Source organism: Camelus bactrianus, chromosome 22 (genome assembly GCF_048773025.1).
Source record: "Camelus bactrianus isolate YW-2024 breed Bactrian camel chromosome 22, ASM4877302v1, whole genome shotgun sequence".
Taxonomy (NCBI): Eukaryota; Metazoa; Chordata; class Mammalia; order Artiodactyla; family Camelidae; genus Camelus; species Camelus bactrianus.
This window is the reverse complement of record NC_133560.1, coordinates 26029983-26047223: the sequence shown is the minus strand read 5'-3', so window position 1 is coordinate 26047223 and position 17241 is coordinate 26029983. Positions and strand designations below refer to the sequence as shown.

Genomic DNA, 17241 nt, shown 5'->3' with positions numbered 1-17241 from the left:
GGAGGAAGCCCCCATTCCCCTAGAGTCTACGGACTCTCCCGTCTCTTTCTTCCCGAGTCAGCCTTAAACCTTCAGCATCCCCACTTCCGTCTCTGCGAAGTTATAAAGTTTAACAGAGAAGGAATAAAAGGACAGTGGGTTGCACACGCTTTGCGCATGCGCAATTTCCGCTCTCGGTCTCCTCTTGGCGCCGCGGGGCAGTGAGAGTCCATGAGAAATTTCCCGTCGGCGCGGAAGATGCGCGCCACTTCCGGCCGGGCTCCTAACAACGGGGGAGGCTGGTAACCAGGGAGGGGGGGATGGCGGAGCGGGCGCCGGAGCCCGAGGCGGAGGCGGAGGCTGAGGCGGGTGCAGGCGGGGAGGCGGCCGCCGAGGAGGGCGCGGCGGGCCGCAAGGCGCGGGGCCGGCCACGACTCACGGAGTCGGACCGGGCCCGGCGGCGGCTTGAGTCCCGGAAGAAGTACGACGTGCGGCGCGTGTACCTGGGCGAGGCGCACGGGCCCTGGGTGGACTTGCGGCGCCGCAGCGGCTGGAGCGACGCCAAGCTCGCCGCCTACCTCATCTCACTGGAGCGCGGCCAGCGTAGCGGCCGCCACGGGTGAGGGGGCCCGGCCCGAGGGAGGGAGGGAATGAGGGAGGAGACGCCCCCATCCCCCGCTGAGCCTGGTCCCGCCCCCTCTACCCCAGGCCCCGCCCCTGGCACCTGTGAACCCCGCCCAGCGCCCAGGCTGCCGGCCCGGGTCTCTGACTGCCGGTCCTGGGATGCGCCTGGCTCGCGGCCCCGCCTCCCGTCTCTCCGGCTGCCCAATCGTAGGATGTGCCCAGCCTCCCGACCCGCCTCCTGGGCGCTTGGCCCCGCCCGCTAGAGCTCTGGCTGCCCAATCCTGGTACGGGCCTCACCTCCAAGGTTTCTAACGGCCCGGTCCCTGGAGGGGCGGCCCTGCCTCCTGAGGCTTCAATGGCCAGAGGTCTCTGCTGGCTCCTGGCCTCTCACAGGCCTTATCGCCTAAAACTCCCACAATATAGCCGGGGGCTGTGACTGTACACCGCGGGCCATCCAACCCTACCCCTCAAGAGGTTTCAGTGCCCCACCTGTGACTATGTGTGGCCCCATTCCCACAACCCTAGGCCCCACCCTCCCAGAGGACCCCTCACAATCCAGATCGCATTCGCCTAAGCCTCTTGGCGCCTGGGGAGCACCTATGCCCAGGGAGACTCAGGTGAAGAGGATACCTCGAGGTAGCTGCTCAGGTGGAGGGCAGAGGCCTTTGCAGAATCTCAGTTCGGTCTTGAGAACTAGCATCATGGATGGAATTTTTCTCTTATCTTATAGGTTGATGTGATGATTAAATGAGTTAAAATACAGCAAAGGGCTTAGAACAGTTTCTGGCACTTAATGAATAGTCCAGGTATTAGCTGTTATGATGATGTTTGTTCCCTGCTGCAAGCAATGCTGCAACAAAATCCTTGTTCTGCCCTGGTTTTCACTTGTACCTGTTCACATGTTTCTCTGGGGGGAGATTCTGAGGACGAAGAATCAACCAGAACCTGCTGAATTGTACCCACCCCCTCCCCAGGGTGGCAGGCTGGTTTTTATGCCCAAGAGCAGGGCAGAAAATGCTGAGCACTTATAAAACCTGAAGCCAGTGTCCTACTATTGGAGTTTCCGATTCAGTTGTTCTGGGTGGAGTTGCAGACCGTTTATTTTTTTCTGAAGAGCTTCCGGGGAGACCTAATGTACAGCTGGAGTTGAGAACCACTGGCCATTGGGAGCCCTTGGAGGTTCTTAAGCTGAAAGTGGTATTTGCAGAAGCTCGTTCGGCTGAGCTGGAGCTGTGTGGGCCTGCAGAACTGGAGCTGGGACACTGAGACAACCCAGGCAGTAGGTGGCAAAACTCACCCCCGGGGCACATGAGCAGTCAGGAAAATACACTAATCTGAGCGAGGGGTCTCCTGTGGGCAGTAGACATGACCAGAGATAGGGGGCCAGTTATTCTAGTTGTTCAGTTATATAACGTGTGGTACCTGGAATGGTTTCAGTTCAAGGACTGTAAAACATGGACAGGAAGGCAGAAATGAAAATCAGGGTGAAAACAGAAAGAAAAACAGGGAACATAATGGGGCCTGGGTCAGTGCTGCTGAATTGAAGCAGAAGTCACAGGGGACATGACAAGGGCAGTTGTGTGGCACAGTGAGGTGAAAACCTGACCAGAGGGGTTCAAGAGATGTGAAGAAGTGTGAATGGGCTATGAATTTGCCTTGGAGCTTCCTAACAGCCAGTGGGCAAAGGGAAACAATGGTCAGTAGTGGAATTTCTGTTGCCCTCTTACTTATTTATTTATTTGTTTGTTTGTTTAGGGTTTTTTTTTTTTTTAATGAAAGTACTGGGGATTGAACCCAGGTCCTTGTGCATGCCAACCATGAGTTCTACCACTGAGCTATACTCTCCGCCCCATTTATTTGTTTAATGAACATTTATTCAGCACCTACTGTGTGCCAGGCACTTGTATAGATGCCAAGGGCACAGCAATGAACAAAACAAAGATCACCGCCTGACGGAGCTGACGTTTAGAGGGCAGAGGGGCTAGCATGTGCAAAGGCTTGTCTACTGCAGACAGGAAACATAATAATATGTAGTGTGTGAGAGAGTCATGGGGGCTGTGGAAGAAAACCAAAAGGGAAATAGGGAAAGAGGATTCATGAGTGTGTTAGAGGTTTAGTTAGAATGTCATGGTGGGCCACACTGAGAAGTTATCATCTGAGTAAAGACCTGAAGGAGGTCAGGGGGAGCCATGCAGATATCCAGGGGCAGAGTGTTCAAGGACAAAGGAATAGCAGGTCCAAAGGTCCTGAGGCAGGACCCTAGCTGGTATGTACATGAAACAGGGAGGAAGCCTGTGTATCTGGAGCACAATGAGTGAGGGAAAGGACTGAGAGAAGACTAGGACAGGGAGGTGACAAGGGCTTGTGGGCTGCAGGGAGGACTGTGGTTCTGGCTTTTCCTCCCAGAAAAGGATTTTCTGCATTTCTTAAAAGCAGAATTTTGAACAGAGAGATCACATATCTGGCTTAGGTTTTATTTGTTTTGTCCTTTTTTTTGGAGAGGGTAGGTAATTAAGTTTTATTTGTTTATTTTAATGGAGGCACTGGGGATTGAACCCAGGACCTCGTGCATGGTAAGCACATGCTCTACCACTGAGCTATACCCTCCCCAACAACTGGCTTAGATTTTAAGAGAGGTGCTCTCCATGATGTGTGTGGTGGGAGGAATGGGTGAGGTCTGCATTGGCTAAGAGCTGACAGTCGTTAAATCAGGTGATGGGTTCAAGGAGGCTCACTCTCCCTTTCTCTCTCACTTTGTGTGTGTTTGAATTTTTCTGTTTACATCTTAAACTCTTAACAAGAAAAGCAAAAGAATCATACAGATTCCTACATTGAGACCATGGGAGGGGAGGGCAGGAGCCGGGAGACAGGAAGGAGGCAGGCTGGTCCAATGTGAACAGTGATGGGGGTGGCCCTGGGCGGGGCCATGGGAAAATGGAGAGAAGTCGTTGAACTTTGGGCCAGCAGCATTCCCCGAAGGCTGTGGATATGAGAGATGCCCCCAGGTTTGGGCCTGAGCACCTGGAAAGTTGCAGTTGCCATTCACTGAGAAGGGAGAGGTGGAAGGGCCAGATGCCAGCTTGCATGTGAGATGCTGGTGAGACCCCCTTCATGGGGTGCTGCAGAGGGGCTTGGGGCAGTGGTGGTGTGTGGGGAGAGGACCAAGCAGGAGAGCCGAGTGTGGAGAAACCAGAGTGGTGTCGGTGCGGTGATGGAGATTGTCGGTGGGTGGGGTGGGGGTTGCGTGTAGACGGAGCACACAGGTCCGAACCCAGGTCTTGGACCGTCTTGGACCAGATCGACTACTGCCAGGCTGAGCAAGGTGGCTGTCCCTGGTGGCCATGAGGGCAGTTTGTAGCATGGTGTGAAAACACCCTTACAGAAAGGGCCCAGGGGAGATGGAGGAGAGGAAGGCCCTGGAGGCAGGGGGACATGATGGCCTGGCCTCTGGGCCTAAGCTGGCTGCAGGGACAAGACCCTTGTAGAGCAGACAGTTAAGGTCAGGGGCAAGGTCCTTAGCAGCATCAGCCCCCCCAGACTGAGGCTGACCATCTCCCCAGGGCTCTGGGCCAGCCTCTAGGGCAAGATCCATAGGACCTTGGATGGGGTCGTCCGAGGCCGACTCCATGAATGTTCCATGTTCTGTAACCAATGATCATAGACTTAGTGGTTTCAACCCACACAAATTTATTATCTTACATTTCTGCAGGTCAGGAGTCCAGCACATTTTAGCTGGATCCTCAGCTCAGGGTCTCACAAGGCTGAAATCAAGGAATCAGCTCGCTGCATCTTCATCTAGAGGCTCCCCTAGGGAGAGACCTTCTTCTAGATTTGCTGAGAGATTTGGCAGAATCCATGTCCTGGGGGTTGTACGGTCGAGGTCCCTGCTGTCTTGCTGGCCATCAGCTGGCACCGCTCTGAGCTCCAGGAGGCCGTTCTCAGGTCCTGGCCCCTCACAGGCCCCCCACATTTTCAGCCCCCAGTCTTTGACTTCAGCAGGGCCCTTTTAAGGGCTCCCTTGATTAGATCAGCACCCCTACCCCATAAGCTTCCTCTTGATTAATCCACTCCCTGGCCATGGGACCCTGACCAGGCAGCCTCACCCTCTGAGCCTCAGCTTCCCGCTCTGTGAGGTGGGTGGTGATGTAGACCCTCCTGCTGGGGCTGCCGTCAGTGCAGCAGCGAGCCCAAGGAAAGGGGCGTGGGAAGGAGAGCAGGCCGCCCAGGGAAGCAGAAGCTAACATTCGGCTCTGGCAGTTGTAGCCTCTCAGCAACACCAGTCGTGCCCCGCGTTCACTCCCCACTGCCTCTCTCTGTTACAGGAAGCCTTGGGAGCAAGTCCCCAAAAAGCCAAAGCGAAAGAAAAGTAAGTGGGGCTGCAGCCAGGGTGGGGGTGGTGTTGGGAGTAAGTGGCTTTGTTGCTGGTTCCCTCCTTCCATCCCTTGCTCGCGCTCTCAGGGACCATTCATGGAGGGCCCCCCGGTGCCAGGCACTGTGTGGGATGGGACAGTCCCCCTGCCCTCACAGAGCCCAGAGTCTCTTGGGAAAGTTATTGGACAGACCGAGCAGGGCCTTGGTGAGGAAGGAGGGGGACGTGGGCCCAGAGACGAGGCCTGCCCTGGCCTAGGACAGGGGGAGGGTTGGAGCAGGAATGTCAGAGGGGACCAGAGCCTGTACTGTGCCCAGCGCAGGGGGTGTAGGGGAGGGCTCTTATCATCATCACCTCTTGGGGAAAGGCCAAGTCACTGCCCCAGGCTGCACAGCCAGAAAGTAGCCAGACTAGACCGCAGATGCAGATCTGTGTGTTTCCCGAGTGGTCCCCTTAGAGCCTCTGCTCTCCTGCCCAGTGCGTGGGAGTCAGCCTGGGAGGGCCAGGCAGAGCAGAGGGAACAGCTTGTGCCTGGGCCTAAAGGGTGTGTGGTGTGCCAGGCTCGGGGGGAAGCCGGGCGTGGGCAGTCAGGGTTGGGGCTGGAGCACGTGTCCCCCATCATGATCCCTGAACTTTGGGGCTGTAGGTCTCAGGCCACGTCCAGCAGGGTGAGGGCCCATGGTCCAGGGACAGCTGTCTGGTGACAGTGAGCCCCTTCCCTTCTCACAGTTCTCAGAGGTGGAAACCGAGCCAGGACTGAGACCCCCAATCCCAGAGGTGGGGAGGAAGATAAGGAGACAGTGGTGGGCTGATGGTCCTCCGTGGTCATCACTGGTTGGGACCCCCAGCACCATCCCTCAGTCCAAGGACCTTTCCTGGGCCCCCTCTTCATCTCCCAGCTGGAAGATCAGGGGCCCACCTTCCTCCCCCTCGGCCGCGGGACCAGGATCATCACACGTATCACAGACACCATTCCTTGTTATCAATGTGCCCAGTCCTGTTCTGGGCTCTGTGGATGCCTTCAGTTTTTCCTCCCCAGCAGCCCTCAGGGAATGGGGACCATTATTCTCCCTCTGCCCAGAAGGGACAACGGAGGTTCAGAGAAGCCAAGTCACTTCCCTGGAACCACTCAGCTAGGAAGTGGCAGAGCTGGGATTTTAATCCAGGCAGTGCGGTTCCACTGAGCCTGCCCCCTGGCAGCACCCCCTTATCCAGCACCTGTGTGGGCCAGACCCTGGGTGAGCGCTGGGGACGCAGGAGGAGCAACACAGGGAAATAAATGTCCCTGCCCTTGGGGAGCTGACGTTCTGGTGGGGGAGACAGTAATATAGGAACCAAATAACCACAGATGATATCTAGGTGCCACCTGGAGAAAAAGGACCCTGAGTTGGGTTGGCTGGAGGGAAGGGGAGGGGTGGCCAAGGAGGGAAAGGCTGAGGAACAGGCAGGAGGCCCTGTTGCTAGAGCAGGGTGATTGGGGGGAGGGTGGGAAGTGAGGGCCCAGTAAGCCCCAGGGAGGACTTTGGCTTTTATCCCCAGTGGTGGATTCTGAGCAGACAAAGGGTGTGACCTGACTCGAGGGTTCAGAGGCGCCCTCTGTCGGCTGCCAGGGGGCAAGGGTGAGAGCTGGGAGCCGGGCCGAGGGCCTGAGCTGGTCCAGGCGGGAGACGGGGAGTTGATGAGGATGGTTGCAAGCCTAACGAGCAGCTAACACGTGTTGCGCACCTGCTGTGCCCCAGGCTTTGTTGTTTATCTGACTTGACTCATCTGGCGAGGACGGTCCCGAGGACGGTCTCTGGCCAGTCTCTGTTGTCTCCAGGGTGGGTCTCGCATCTCCCAGCCTCAATTTCTTGATGTGTAAACTGGGGACAGGCGTGGACAGGACTCAGGAGGGTGTCTCAGCCACTGGGAGCCATAGAGCCCCGGGTGGTTCTGGGGGCCGTGCTGCCCTGGCAGGCGGAGCCCCACCCCTCACGCCCCCGGCCCCGTGTGCGCAGGGCGGCGGCGCAACGTGAACTGCCTGAAGAACGTGGTGATCTGGTACGAGGACCACAAACACCGCTGCCCCTATGAGCCACACCTGGCCGAGCTGGACCCCACCTTCGGCCTGTACACCACGGCCGTGTGGCAGTGCGAAGCCGGACACCGCTACTTCCAAGACCTGCACTCACCCCTGAAGCCGCTCAGCGACTCGGACCCCGAGAGTGACAAAGGTGGGTCTTCGGGGTGAGGGCGCACGGTGGCCTCTGGTGTCTAGGGCTCTGTAGCCTCCGGGGTCGGGTGTTGACCTGGGCTCCCTGCCCTCCTGGGCCCTACCAGCCCAAGCCAGCGTCTCAGACCCCACAGCAACTCACTCGGCACTGGTGCTTAATGGGCTTGCAGTGTCGGAGTCCCTACAGAGCCCGAGAGCTGTCCCCACTTTGTGGAGGGACAGCCGAGGCGTGGGGCAATTTGCCCGTCTGGGCCCAGGTCAGTCGCAGGCAGGCCTGGGATCTGGAGGGAGGGGTGGGCACGGTCCTCTCCTCGCCTCTTCATCCTCCTTCACTTCCTCTGGCTCTTTCTCAGTTTCCGGACCGTGTCTGGCAGCATCCTCCTCTCTCCTCTCTAGCCTGTTCTCGTTTCTCTACACCCCATTCTCCACTCTTGGGCTTTCTTTTGTTCCCATCCCCTGCACTCAGCTTTCTTTGTTTCATCCTCTCTCCCATCTCCTTCCTTTTTTCTCTTCCCTCCACTGTCTCTCCCATCTGTCCTCCATCTCACCCCTGTTTCCATCGCTTTTCTTTCTCCCCACCATTGCCCCACCCTCCCCAGCCCCTCTCCTGTCATCCCACCCACACTGGTCTGGTGGGAGCTGGCAGCCTGCTCAGGACTGGGAAGGACTCATTTACGAAGGCCCAGTGGGCGCTGGCGGGGGAACAGAGGAGACACCATGGATGATGAGGGGGCTGCCCGCCTGCCTCGGGGGCTTGGCATCAGAAGGAGCCTGGGGTCCACTGCCAGGCGCCCTGCAGGAGCTGAGGGTGGGGTCAGTCACTGGGGCTGAGCCCTCGCTGGCAGGCATCTCTGAGCAGGTGGCATCCCAGCTGGCCGAGGGGAAGCCGTGGGCAAGAGGTGTTCCGGGTGGGCACCCTGGCCAACGGCTGCCCTGTCATGTGTCAGCCAGGCTCCCAGCAGGCAGCCGGCCCCTTGGCCATCTTGTCTTCCCAACTCCAGGCCCTGCCCCCAACCACCCTGAGTCCTCCCCACAGCCCTGTCATTAGCCCCACTTGGCAGTCGAGGAAACCAAGGCAGCCCTGGAAGTAATGTGATTGGCCCATTGGCTGCTGGGTCTGCCCGGGGTGGAGGTGGCACCGAGAGGAATCCCCTTACAGCCCAACTCAACCCTGATGCTAGTGGCTTCTGGATCTGGGCTCTCCAGAATGAGTGCTGGGATCAATTAGCCAGGTCTGCTGTGGGCTCTGGGGGGCTGTGAGGAAGTGGCTGTGGGCCTGTCCCAGCCCTGGTCCCTTGGCAGCACCCTTACCAGCTCTCTGCCTAAGGCGGCCCTGCCGTTTCTCACTCAGGAAGAGGACCTCCCACCAGGACGGTGGGAGGCCACTGGGTGCACAGCCAGTTCTGTCCTTAATATTATTATCAACTGGAAAGAAGTCCAGTGCTGGCTTAACAGCTGGATGCTGTAATTGGGATCCAGGCACATGCCTTGTCTATGCCCCCAACTCACTAGGTAACTGCCCCCTCCTTCAGGGTGGAGTCAGGGGGTTCAATCCACCCTGCAGATCACAGGGTGTTAGAAAGAGGGGCAGTCCCCCTAACCTACCCCGGCTGCCGCCCCAGGGCTGTGAGTCCAGGGTGGCGCAGTATGATAGTAAGGATAACGGAAGACATTGAGAGGCTGCTTCCTGAAAGTCCTGCCGTCCTGTTTACTCATTAAATACCCCAAACAGCCCTGCGTAGGTGCCAGGTTATCCCCAGGCCCAGATTTGTTGTCAGGCACCCCTATTCACGCAGCTGGAGGAGGGGGCACCGGGATCCCACCTGGCAACCTGGCTTCAGAGCCTGTGCTCCATGAGCCCCTGGGAGTGTAGGACACATCATACCCAGATTGTGCCCCAGCTGTGTCACAAGTGTGTAACTTAAGGGACAGTCATTCACCTTTCCTGCTCCCAGCTTCTCCCTGTATGTGGACGTGAGCACCAAATGTCTAGGTAGGATGTCAGTCCCCTTGGCCTTCATCATAGCCTTGGGTGTGGATTCATTCATGTTTGCAAACATGCACACAATGTGTACTAAGCAGCTGGTACCCTGAGCACTGGGGCCAGTGCACAGGGAGCCCCATCCTTGTGGAGTTTATGGTCTAGAGGGGAAGCAGAAAATAAATGATAAAAACAAATAAAACCTAGAGTGTGGCAGAAGGTGGTAAGTATTGGGGGGGGGGGAATAAAGGAGAGAAAATGGTGCTATTTGAGACAAGGTGGTCAGAGGCCTCCCTGAAAAATACCATTTGAGGACAGGTCTGATGGAGGTGCGGGAGGGAACCCATGCAGGTGTCTCAAGCAGAGTGAGAGGCAAGTGCAAAGGCCCTGAGGCAGAAACCTGCCCAGTGTCCCTGGGCGTGGGAGGGGGGTCAGTGGGGCTGGAGAGGAAGTGACGAGGGCTGATGTGTGGGCTGTGTGGCTGTGGTGAGGGCTTTCGCTGCCAAGCCAAGTGCATTGGGAAGGGCATTAACTGAGGTAAGTTCTGCAGCTGCTGAAACAGATGCATCCCAGCTCTCCTGACCTAACATAGCTCACTTCCATTCACATTCCACTGGGACTCAGCTATATCACCACACCTAATGGCAAAGGATGCTGGGATGTGTAATCCACCCAGGTGTCAGGAGGAAGAGACAGGGGTTTGGTGAGCAGTTGGCCTGTCTTCTTCCACAGGAAGCCATGAGCAGATTCTCAGTCAGAGAGGGATGTGACCTGAGCAGGTGGTCACAGGCTCCCTCTGGCCACAGAGGGGAGGACAGACTGGGGTAGGGGGAGCAAGGATAGGAACAGAGATGGTTGGAGGGAACCCGGAAAGAAGGACGTCATGGTCCCGACGGGACTGGTGGGGCCGTGAGCAGGGCGTGTGGGGGCGGTAGGAGAAGCCATCAGCCTGGGGATATATTTTGAAAGCACCGCCAACAGGTTGTGCTGACAGATTGGAAGTGGGTGTGAGAGAAAGGGAGAGGTCAAGGAGAGCCCCAGGACGTTGGCTTGAGCAGTTGGAAAGGCAGAGCTGCCTGCTATCCGCTGAGACGGGGATGTCTGTGAGCGGTGCTGTCTTTCTCTGAAGGAAGATTCAGAGCCCAGAGTTGCCAAGCAGAGTCTGAGATGTCTGTAAGACCCCCACCGGGGGCAGCAGAAGAGGCAGCAGGGGGCAGGAGTCTGCAGCTCCGTGGGAGGTCCAGGCAAGAACTGTCCACTTGGAGGCACCAGGGTATGGGTGGCGGCAGTACAATAAAAATAGATGCAGGCAGACCTAGGAGATGTTGCGGGTTTGGTTCCAGACCACTGCAATAAGGCAAAGATCGAAATAAAGTGAGTCCCACAAACTTTTTGGTTTCCTAGTGCATATAAAAGTGATGTTTACACTATACTGTGGTCTGTTAAGTGTGCAATAGCGTCATGCATTTAAAAAGTCAATGTACATACCTTAGTTTAAAAATACTTTATAGGGGGAGGAGTATAGCTCGGTGGTAGAGCGCATGCCTAGCATGTATGAAGTCCTGGGTTCAATTCCCACCACCTCCATTAAAATAAACAAACCTAGTTACCCCCCGCCCCAGTTTTTTTTAATTAAAAATACTTTATTGCTATAAATGCCAACCATCATCTGGATCCACAGTGAGTCTAATCTTTTTGCAATAGTAACATCAAAGATCACCGATCACAGGTCACCATAACAAATACAGTAATAATGGAGAAGTTTGAAATATCTTACAAATCATCACAATGTGATATAGAGACATGAAGTGAGCAAATCCTGTTGGAAAAATGATGCCAAAAGACTCACTCGAGGCAGGTTTGCCACAAACCTTCAGTTTGTAAGCAGTGCAGCGTCTGCAAAGCACAGTAAAATGGGATATGCCTGTATTTGGTCTTTGTCCCTGGTTCCTGGCACAGAGCTCCTAAAACCCTTGGAACTTCCTGAGTAAGAGGAATGCTTTTCATTTTTCATGAGCCCCTTTGGTAAGAAGCCTGGTCAAAACACAGCTGAGTCTAACGAGGTGATTCAGGGCAGGGACCCTAGATAGTTCTAGGGTGGGGGCTGGTCACCAGAAAGGCCAAATACTTGGTTAGAGAGTGGAAGCTGTCAGCCCGACCCCCAGCCCCCAGGTGTGGATGGAGGCCAGAGACGGGGTTATGAAAACTCTTAGACAACAAGGTTCCAAGAGCTTCCAGGTTGGTGAACACCTGGTGCTGGGAGGGTGGCATGCCGGTGGACAGCACAGCGGCTCCACGCCCCGCCCCCACCGCCCAGTTACCTTGCCCTGCCATCTCTTCCGTCGGCTGTGGCTGCATTGCATCCTTTATAATACAGCTGTAACCAGAAGTAGAGCACTTGCTTGAGCTCTGAGTTCTAGCAAATTATGAACACTGAGGAGGGGGTTGTGGGAACCTCCAAGCTGTAGCCGGGAGTGTGGGTGACCCAGGACTTGTGGCTGGCATCTGAAGTGGGGGCAGTCTTGTGGGGCTGAGCTCTCTTCCCTGTGGAGTGTGATGCTGTCTCCAGATAGATCGTGTCAGGACCAAATTGAATTGTTGGACACCCGGCTGGGGTGAAGAATGAGGGTGCAATTTAACGCAGCCAGCCAGGCCGATACCCTGGGCTGAGTGGAGCACTGAAGAGAGGCCCCCACGAGAGCGTTTCAGGCCCGTAAGAACAAAGGAGGCTGAGAAGGAGCCACTGGGGAGGAGCCAGGGAACCAGAGCATGGGTCTGGAGACTGAGGCAGAAGAGTGTCCCGAGGAGAGGGGCACTTGGAGAATCTGACCTGAGAGCTGACCGCGCTTATGGCAGAGGGAGAATCACCATGCCCAGCCCCAGGGATCCTCCCAGCAAATACCACCTGCTGCCGCCTCAGCTGTAACCATCCCCTCTCCTCTGTCACCACAGTGGGCAACGGCCTGGTGGCTGGCAGCTCTGGCTCATCCAGTTCCGGCTCCGACTCCGACTCCGAGGAGCCCCCTGAGGGCCAGCCAGCCAAGGCGACAGTGGCAACAGCGGCAGTCACCCCCACCAGCCCGGCGGGCAGCAGTGGTCTTATCACACAGGAGGGCATGCACATCCCCTTCGATGTCCAGCACGTGGAGAGCCTGGCTGAGCAGGGCACCCCTCTGTGCCCCAACCCAGTCAGCAGCGGGCCCGAAGCCCTGGAGACAGTCGTGTGCGTGCCAGTGCCCGTGCAAGTGGGCCCGGGCCCTGGCACCCTCTTTGAGAATGTGCCCCAGGAGGCACTGGGTGAGGTGGTGGCCAGCTGTCCCATGCCAGGCATGGTGCCCGGTTCACAGGTGATCATCATTGCCGGCCCCAGCTACGATGCCCTCACGGCCGAGGGCATCCACCTCAACGTGGCAGCGGGCAACGGTGCCCCGGGAGGGGGCCTGGGCGACGAGGTACCCTGCGCCATGATGGAGGGTGTGGCGGCCTACACTCAGACACAGCCCGAGGGCAGTCAGCCCAGCACCATGGACACCACCGCTGTGACAGGCATTGAGACCAAGAAAGGTCTGGGGGGCTGCGCTAGACCGGGGTGGGCACCGCGGTGGGACCTGGGAAGGGGAGGGCGAGGCGTGGCCCCAGAGCAGGCTTCTCGACAGCCTTCGTCCCCACGGACGCCCACCCTGTGTCCACCCCCGTAGAGAAGGAGGACCTATACGTGCTCAAGAAGGAGGAGAAGGAGGAGCCGGTGGCCCCAGAGCTGGGAGAGCTGGCCGCGACGGTGCCTGAGAGCGCAGAGCCGGAGGCAGAGGCGGACGGGGAGGAGCTGGACGGCAGCGACATGTCAGCCATCATCTATGAAATCCCCAAGGAGCCCGAGAAGTGGGTGCTGGGGTGGGCGGGGGCAGGGACGAGGAGCAGCCCTCGGGCCTGCAGCCCACCTGGTGTCAGAGCCCCAACGCCATGGGCCCCTTCCCCTCCAGGAGGCGGAGGAGCAAGCGGTCACGAGTGATGGATGCTGATGGCCTGCTTGAGATGTTCCACTGCCCCTATGAGGGCTGCAGCCAGGTCTATGTGGCCCTAAGCAGCTTCCAGGTGAGGCCACCACCTAAGCGGGGCCAGCTTCTGTGCCTGGCTGCTTGGGCATGGGGGTCTGGGCATTGTGGCTCATGGAGGACCCCACCCAGACCCTCCAGGTGCCAATGGCCTGCCTCCCAAGTACCCACCCAGCCCCCACTGATATCAGCCACAGAGGAAGGCATCACCTCTGTTCCTTACCCCCCTGCTCTCTAGCCCACCCATCCTGCCTCCTCAACCAGCCATGGCCTCTCTCTGCACACCCCGGCTGGCTACCCAGTCCTGGCTGAGTGGTTCCCCACACACTCCCCCTCTTCATGCCACCTCAACTCAGGAATTCCTGTCTTTGCCCAAGCAACCCTGTCAGTTTGGGAGGCTTCCTTTCTAAGCTCAACTCAGGACGCCCCTCCACTGGGAAGCCCACCCTCATCCCCCAGGACTTGCGGGGCCTGCGTGCCCCAGATCAGTGCACTACCAGGACATCCCTGCAGTTGGCCCTCTGGAGTCTGGACAGGGTGTCCTGAGAGCAAAGACAGAGTTCTATCATGTCCCCACTCCTGGCACAAGACACTGCATCAGAAGAACTTTGAATTTGCCGAGTCACTTTTGCATTAAGCACATGCTGAGCACCTAGCAGGTGCCAGGCCTGGTGCTGGGCACTGGAGCTCCAGTCAGGCTAGTGAGTTAAAGAATGAAAGAATGAAGGAATGGATGACTTGGGGGCTCCCTGCTCCAGCCCCTGGGGGCAGCTTAGCATCACAGTGCAAAGAGCCACCGTGGGGCTGACAGCCCTGGACTCCAGACCTAGCCCTGCCACTGCCCGCCTGTGAGATGGGTCAAATACTGGGGAGGTAATTGACCAAGCCTCCAGAGCCTCGGTTTCCCCATCCACAAACTGGGCTAATGGCTGGGCCCCTTCTCAGGGTTATGACAAGTTTGACTGATGCCCCAGGCCAGAGTCTGGCTGTAGTAGGTGCTCAGTTAAACTGCTGTTTGACCCCAGTTGTGCCCTTGGGCACCAGCTCAGAGCTGGGAGTCTCTCCCAAGGGCAAAGGCACCCCTCTTCCCTCTTCCAGGGAGGCCAGCCCTAGCCAACCTTCATCTGTTCCTCCCAATGGGATAGCTGCAGAGGTGGGCTGGTGGCACCCACAGCCCCATTCCTTCCCCTCTTGCCCCCAGAACCATGTCAACCTCGTGCATCGGAAAGGGAAGACCAAAGTGTGTCCTCACCCTGGCTGCGGCAAGAAGTTCTATTTATCCAACCACCTGCGGCGGCACATGATCATCCACTCAGGTCAGGCCGGGGGGCGGGGCTGGCAGCTTGAGCCGCAGGCACAGGGGCCTGGGCCTGGGAGCCAGGGCTGGGGCAGGCAAGGTGAAACCCGAGCACAGGACTGGCCCTCTCCGAACCTCTTCCATGTCCACCACAAGGACAGGTGTGAGAGGCAGAAGTAAAGCAGTTGATTTGGTGCCCAGTGGGCACCTCCCCAGTAGTTAGTAAGTGGGAGCTACACGGGTCCCAGTGACACCTACTATTATAAAGCACGTGGAGCTGGGCAGGGGCTGGCTGTCTCTTACCCAACTTGGCCCCTGGCCTCCCCACTCCCACGAACAATGCTCATGTGGGAGCTGTTCCAGGACTGAGTAGGGGACAGTGAACCACCCCAGGTGGGCAGGGGTAGGGGAGCAGACTTGAGGCTGGACCTCTGTTTCATCTTCTCCAGGCACTCCCTTGAACCAGGGCTGGGTGGGGCAGAGGTGGGGAGGTCGTAGAGGCAGTAGTGTCTGTGCCCAATGGGAAGCAACGGCTTCAGAGTTTTTGAGAGGCCAGAACTTTGGATATTTATGTGAAATCGCACAAATATTTGAAATATTAGGGTGAAATTCAGGCCCACTTTGGCTTGGCTGTTTGCACCCTTTGCCCCTCAGGAATCCGAGTTTGCGTTCCAGCTCTGCCCAGTCGCGTTCCTGGGCAGCTTCCAAGCCTCATGCGGGCCGTAGTTGCCCTTGTTTTAGCTGATTAATTATTATAGTCCGCCCAGAGGGTGTGGGGTTTAGTCTGCCTGAGCTCAGAGGCTTTGCGTACCACCGGATCCCTGCAGTGCCCCAGTGACCCCACAGCCCCCTCCCTCGACGGCGGCGTGCTCAGCTCTGCGTCTCCTCCAGGTGTCCGTGAATTCACCTGCGAAACCTGCGGCAAGTCCTTCAAGAGGAAGAATCACCTGGAGGTACACCGGCGCACGCACACAGGAGAGACGCCTCTGCAGTGAGTGACGGGCTTCCGGTGAGGGGCTGGAAGGGAGGGCATCCCGGCCTGGACCTGCACGGGGCAACTCCCTTGGGAGGGCTCCGACCCAGCATTGCCTCTGCGAGGGTTCCCTGAGCGCTCCCACCCTGGCTGGCACCTCCCTCTTCGGGATGCGGTCCCGCCCTAGTGGTTGGGCCCCGCCACCGAGGCGGCCCCTTCCGCTCTGACCCCGCCCCCGGTGCCTCCCCGCCGGCGTCCCGGCAGGTGCGAGATCTGTGGCTACCAGTGCCGACAGCGCGCGTCGCTCAACTGGCACATGAAGAAGCACACGGCCGAGGTGCAGTACAACTTCACGTGCGAGCGCTGCGGGAAGCGCTTCGAGAAGCTAGACAGCGTCAAGTTCCACACGCTCAAAAGCCACCCGGACCACAAGCCGGCCTGATCCACCCGACCACTGACCGCCCCTATTTATTCGTCCAATTGGACACCAAGCCCGAGCCTGCCAGGGCCGGGACAGCCGCGGGGGCCGCCTGGACCGCGGGCCGGAAGGAGGCGCCCCTGCCCAGCCCTAGGGCTGGGCCCCCGGGGCTGGGCCCCTCCACCCCACGGATTTCTGGAGCTGGCGCAGAGGGCTGCACTGCTGGAACTGTGTCAAGAGAGCAGAGTGAGATTAAAGAGTGAGAAAGGAGATGCCCTTCCCCTAGGCCTGGATGATTGGGGGAGGGTGGGCCCCTCTCTGCCTTGAAGCTGGTCCCTCCCTGAGCAAGAAGGGATCAGGGGCTGATGCCCCAACACGCGAACAGCGGCCTTTCCTGTTAACCTCCGCACTGCCTCGGGCCCCCTGGGCCTGGCAACCCTAAACACTCCCCCCTCTTACAGGGTCAGGTGTGGGGGCCTTGGAGGCTACTGAACATCTCCCAGGACTCAGGATCCTAACGTCCTCTCCTAATCATTCATAGAATACTCATTCCCACCCTCAGTGAGCTCAGGGACCAGTTGGGGAGATGATCAGTAAACCCCTAAGTATGGCATCTACAGCTGTGACAAGCACCAAGCGGAAAATAGTTTCTGGGAATGCTGTTTGGGTCGGTGGTCAGAGAGGGCCTCTCTGAGGTGGCATTTGAGCATAAACTAGAATGACAAAGAGGTTCCTTCCCTGAAGAAAGCCGGGGGAGGCAAATCCCAGGCCGAAGGAACAGCCAGTGCCAAAGCCCCGAGGTAGAATGGGCTCAGCGTGTTCCTGGAACAGGAAGCCGCGGAGGGGAGGGGAGCTGGCAGCGGCGGGGCGGCTGCCCTGGCCCCATTTCCCGGAGGAGGATGCTGAGGCTGCTGCTTCCTCCTCCTCCTGCGGGCTGTCAGGTAGAGGGGTCGGGGAGCGAGTCCAGGCCACGCGGACGCCAGGTGGCGCGCAAGCCTCATGGGCCCTGGTGGCCGTAGCCACGTGACTCTGGGGAACTGCAGCCGCGAGCCGGGGCACGTGCCCGGGGGAGCCCTGTGGCGCCACGCGCAGATTGGCCCCGCCGGCTCCTCACCAGCTCGTGGGGGCGGAGCCGCAGCTAGGCCTCATTTCATTCTTCGGACCGGGGGCTACTCCAGCTGGGGACGGATGAGTCGGCGAGGATGAGCGAGTCCCTCTGCTGGGGCCGCCCCCGCGAGCCTTCCCTCAAGGCTAAGTCCCCTTCGCTCTCCCCGCACAACCAGAAGCCAGCAGTTTCCATGGGAACTGCAGCCGGGTCTGCCCGCCCAGAAGGGGC

At 58.3% G+C, this 17241-nt stretch overlaps 1 protein-coding gene and 1 non-coding gene across 2 annotated transcripts; one reads left to right on the top strand and one right to left on the bottom strand.

The window, feature by feature from the left end:
- Window positions 1–189: 189 nt before the first annotated feature.
- On the top strand, window positions 190–16175 carry ZNF653 (zinc finger protein 653). The gene is made up of 9 exons (XM_074350831.1): window positions 190–598; window positions 4926–4969; window positions 6970–7185; window positions 12118–12729; window positions 12864–13044; window positions 13146–13257; window positions 14419–14533; window positions 15406–15505; window positions 15752–16175. The coding sequence occupies exons 1-9, from the start codon at window positions 300–302 to the stop codon at window positions 15927–15929; spliced, it is 1857 nt and encodes a 618-aa protein (XP_074206932.1). The 5' UTR covers window positions 190–299; the 3' UTR covers window positions 15930–16175.
- TRNAG-ACC (transfer RNA glycine (anticodon ACC)) lies at window positions 3139–3211 on the bottom strand. The gene has a single exon. It is a non-coding gene; the product is annotated as a tRNA-Gly (tRNA).
- Window positions 16176–17241: the final 1066 nt, after the last annotated feature.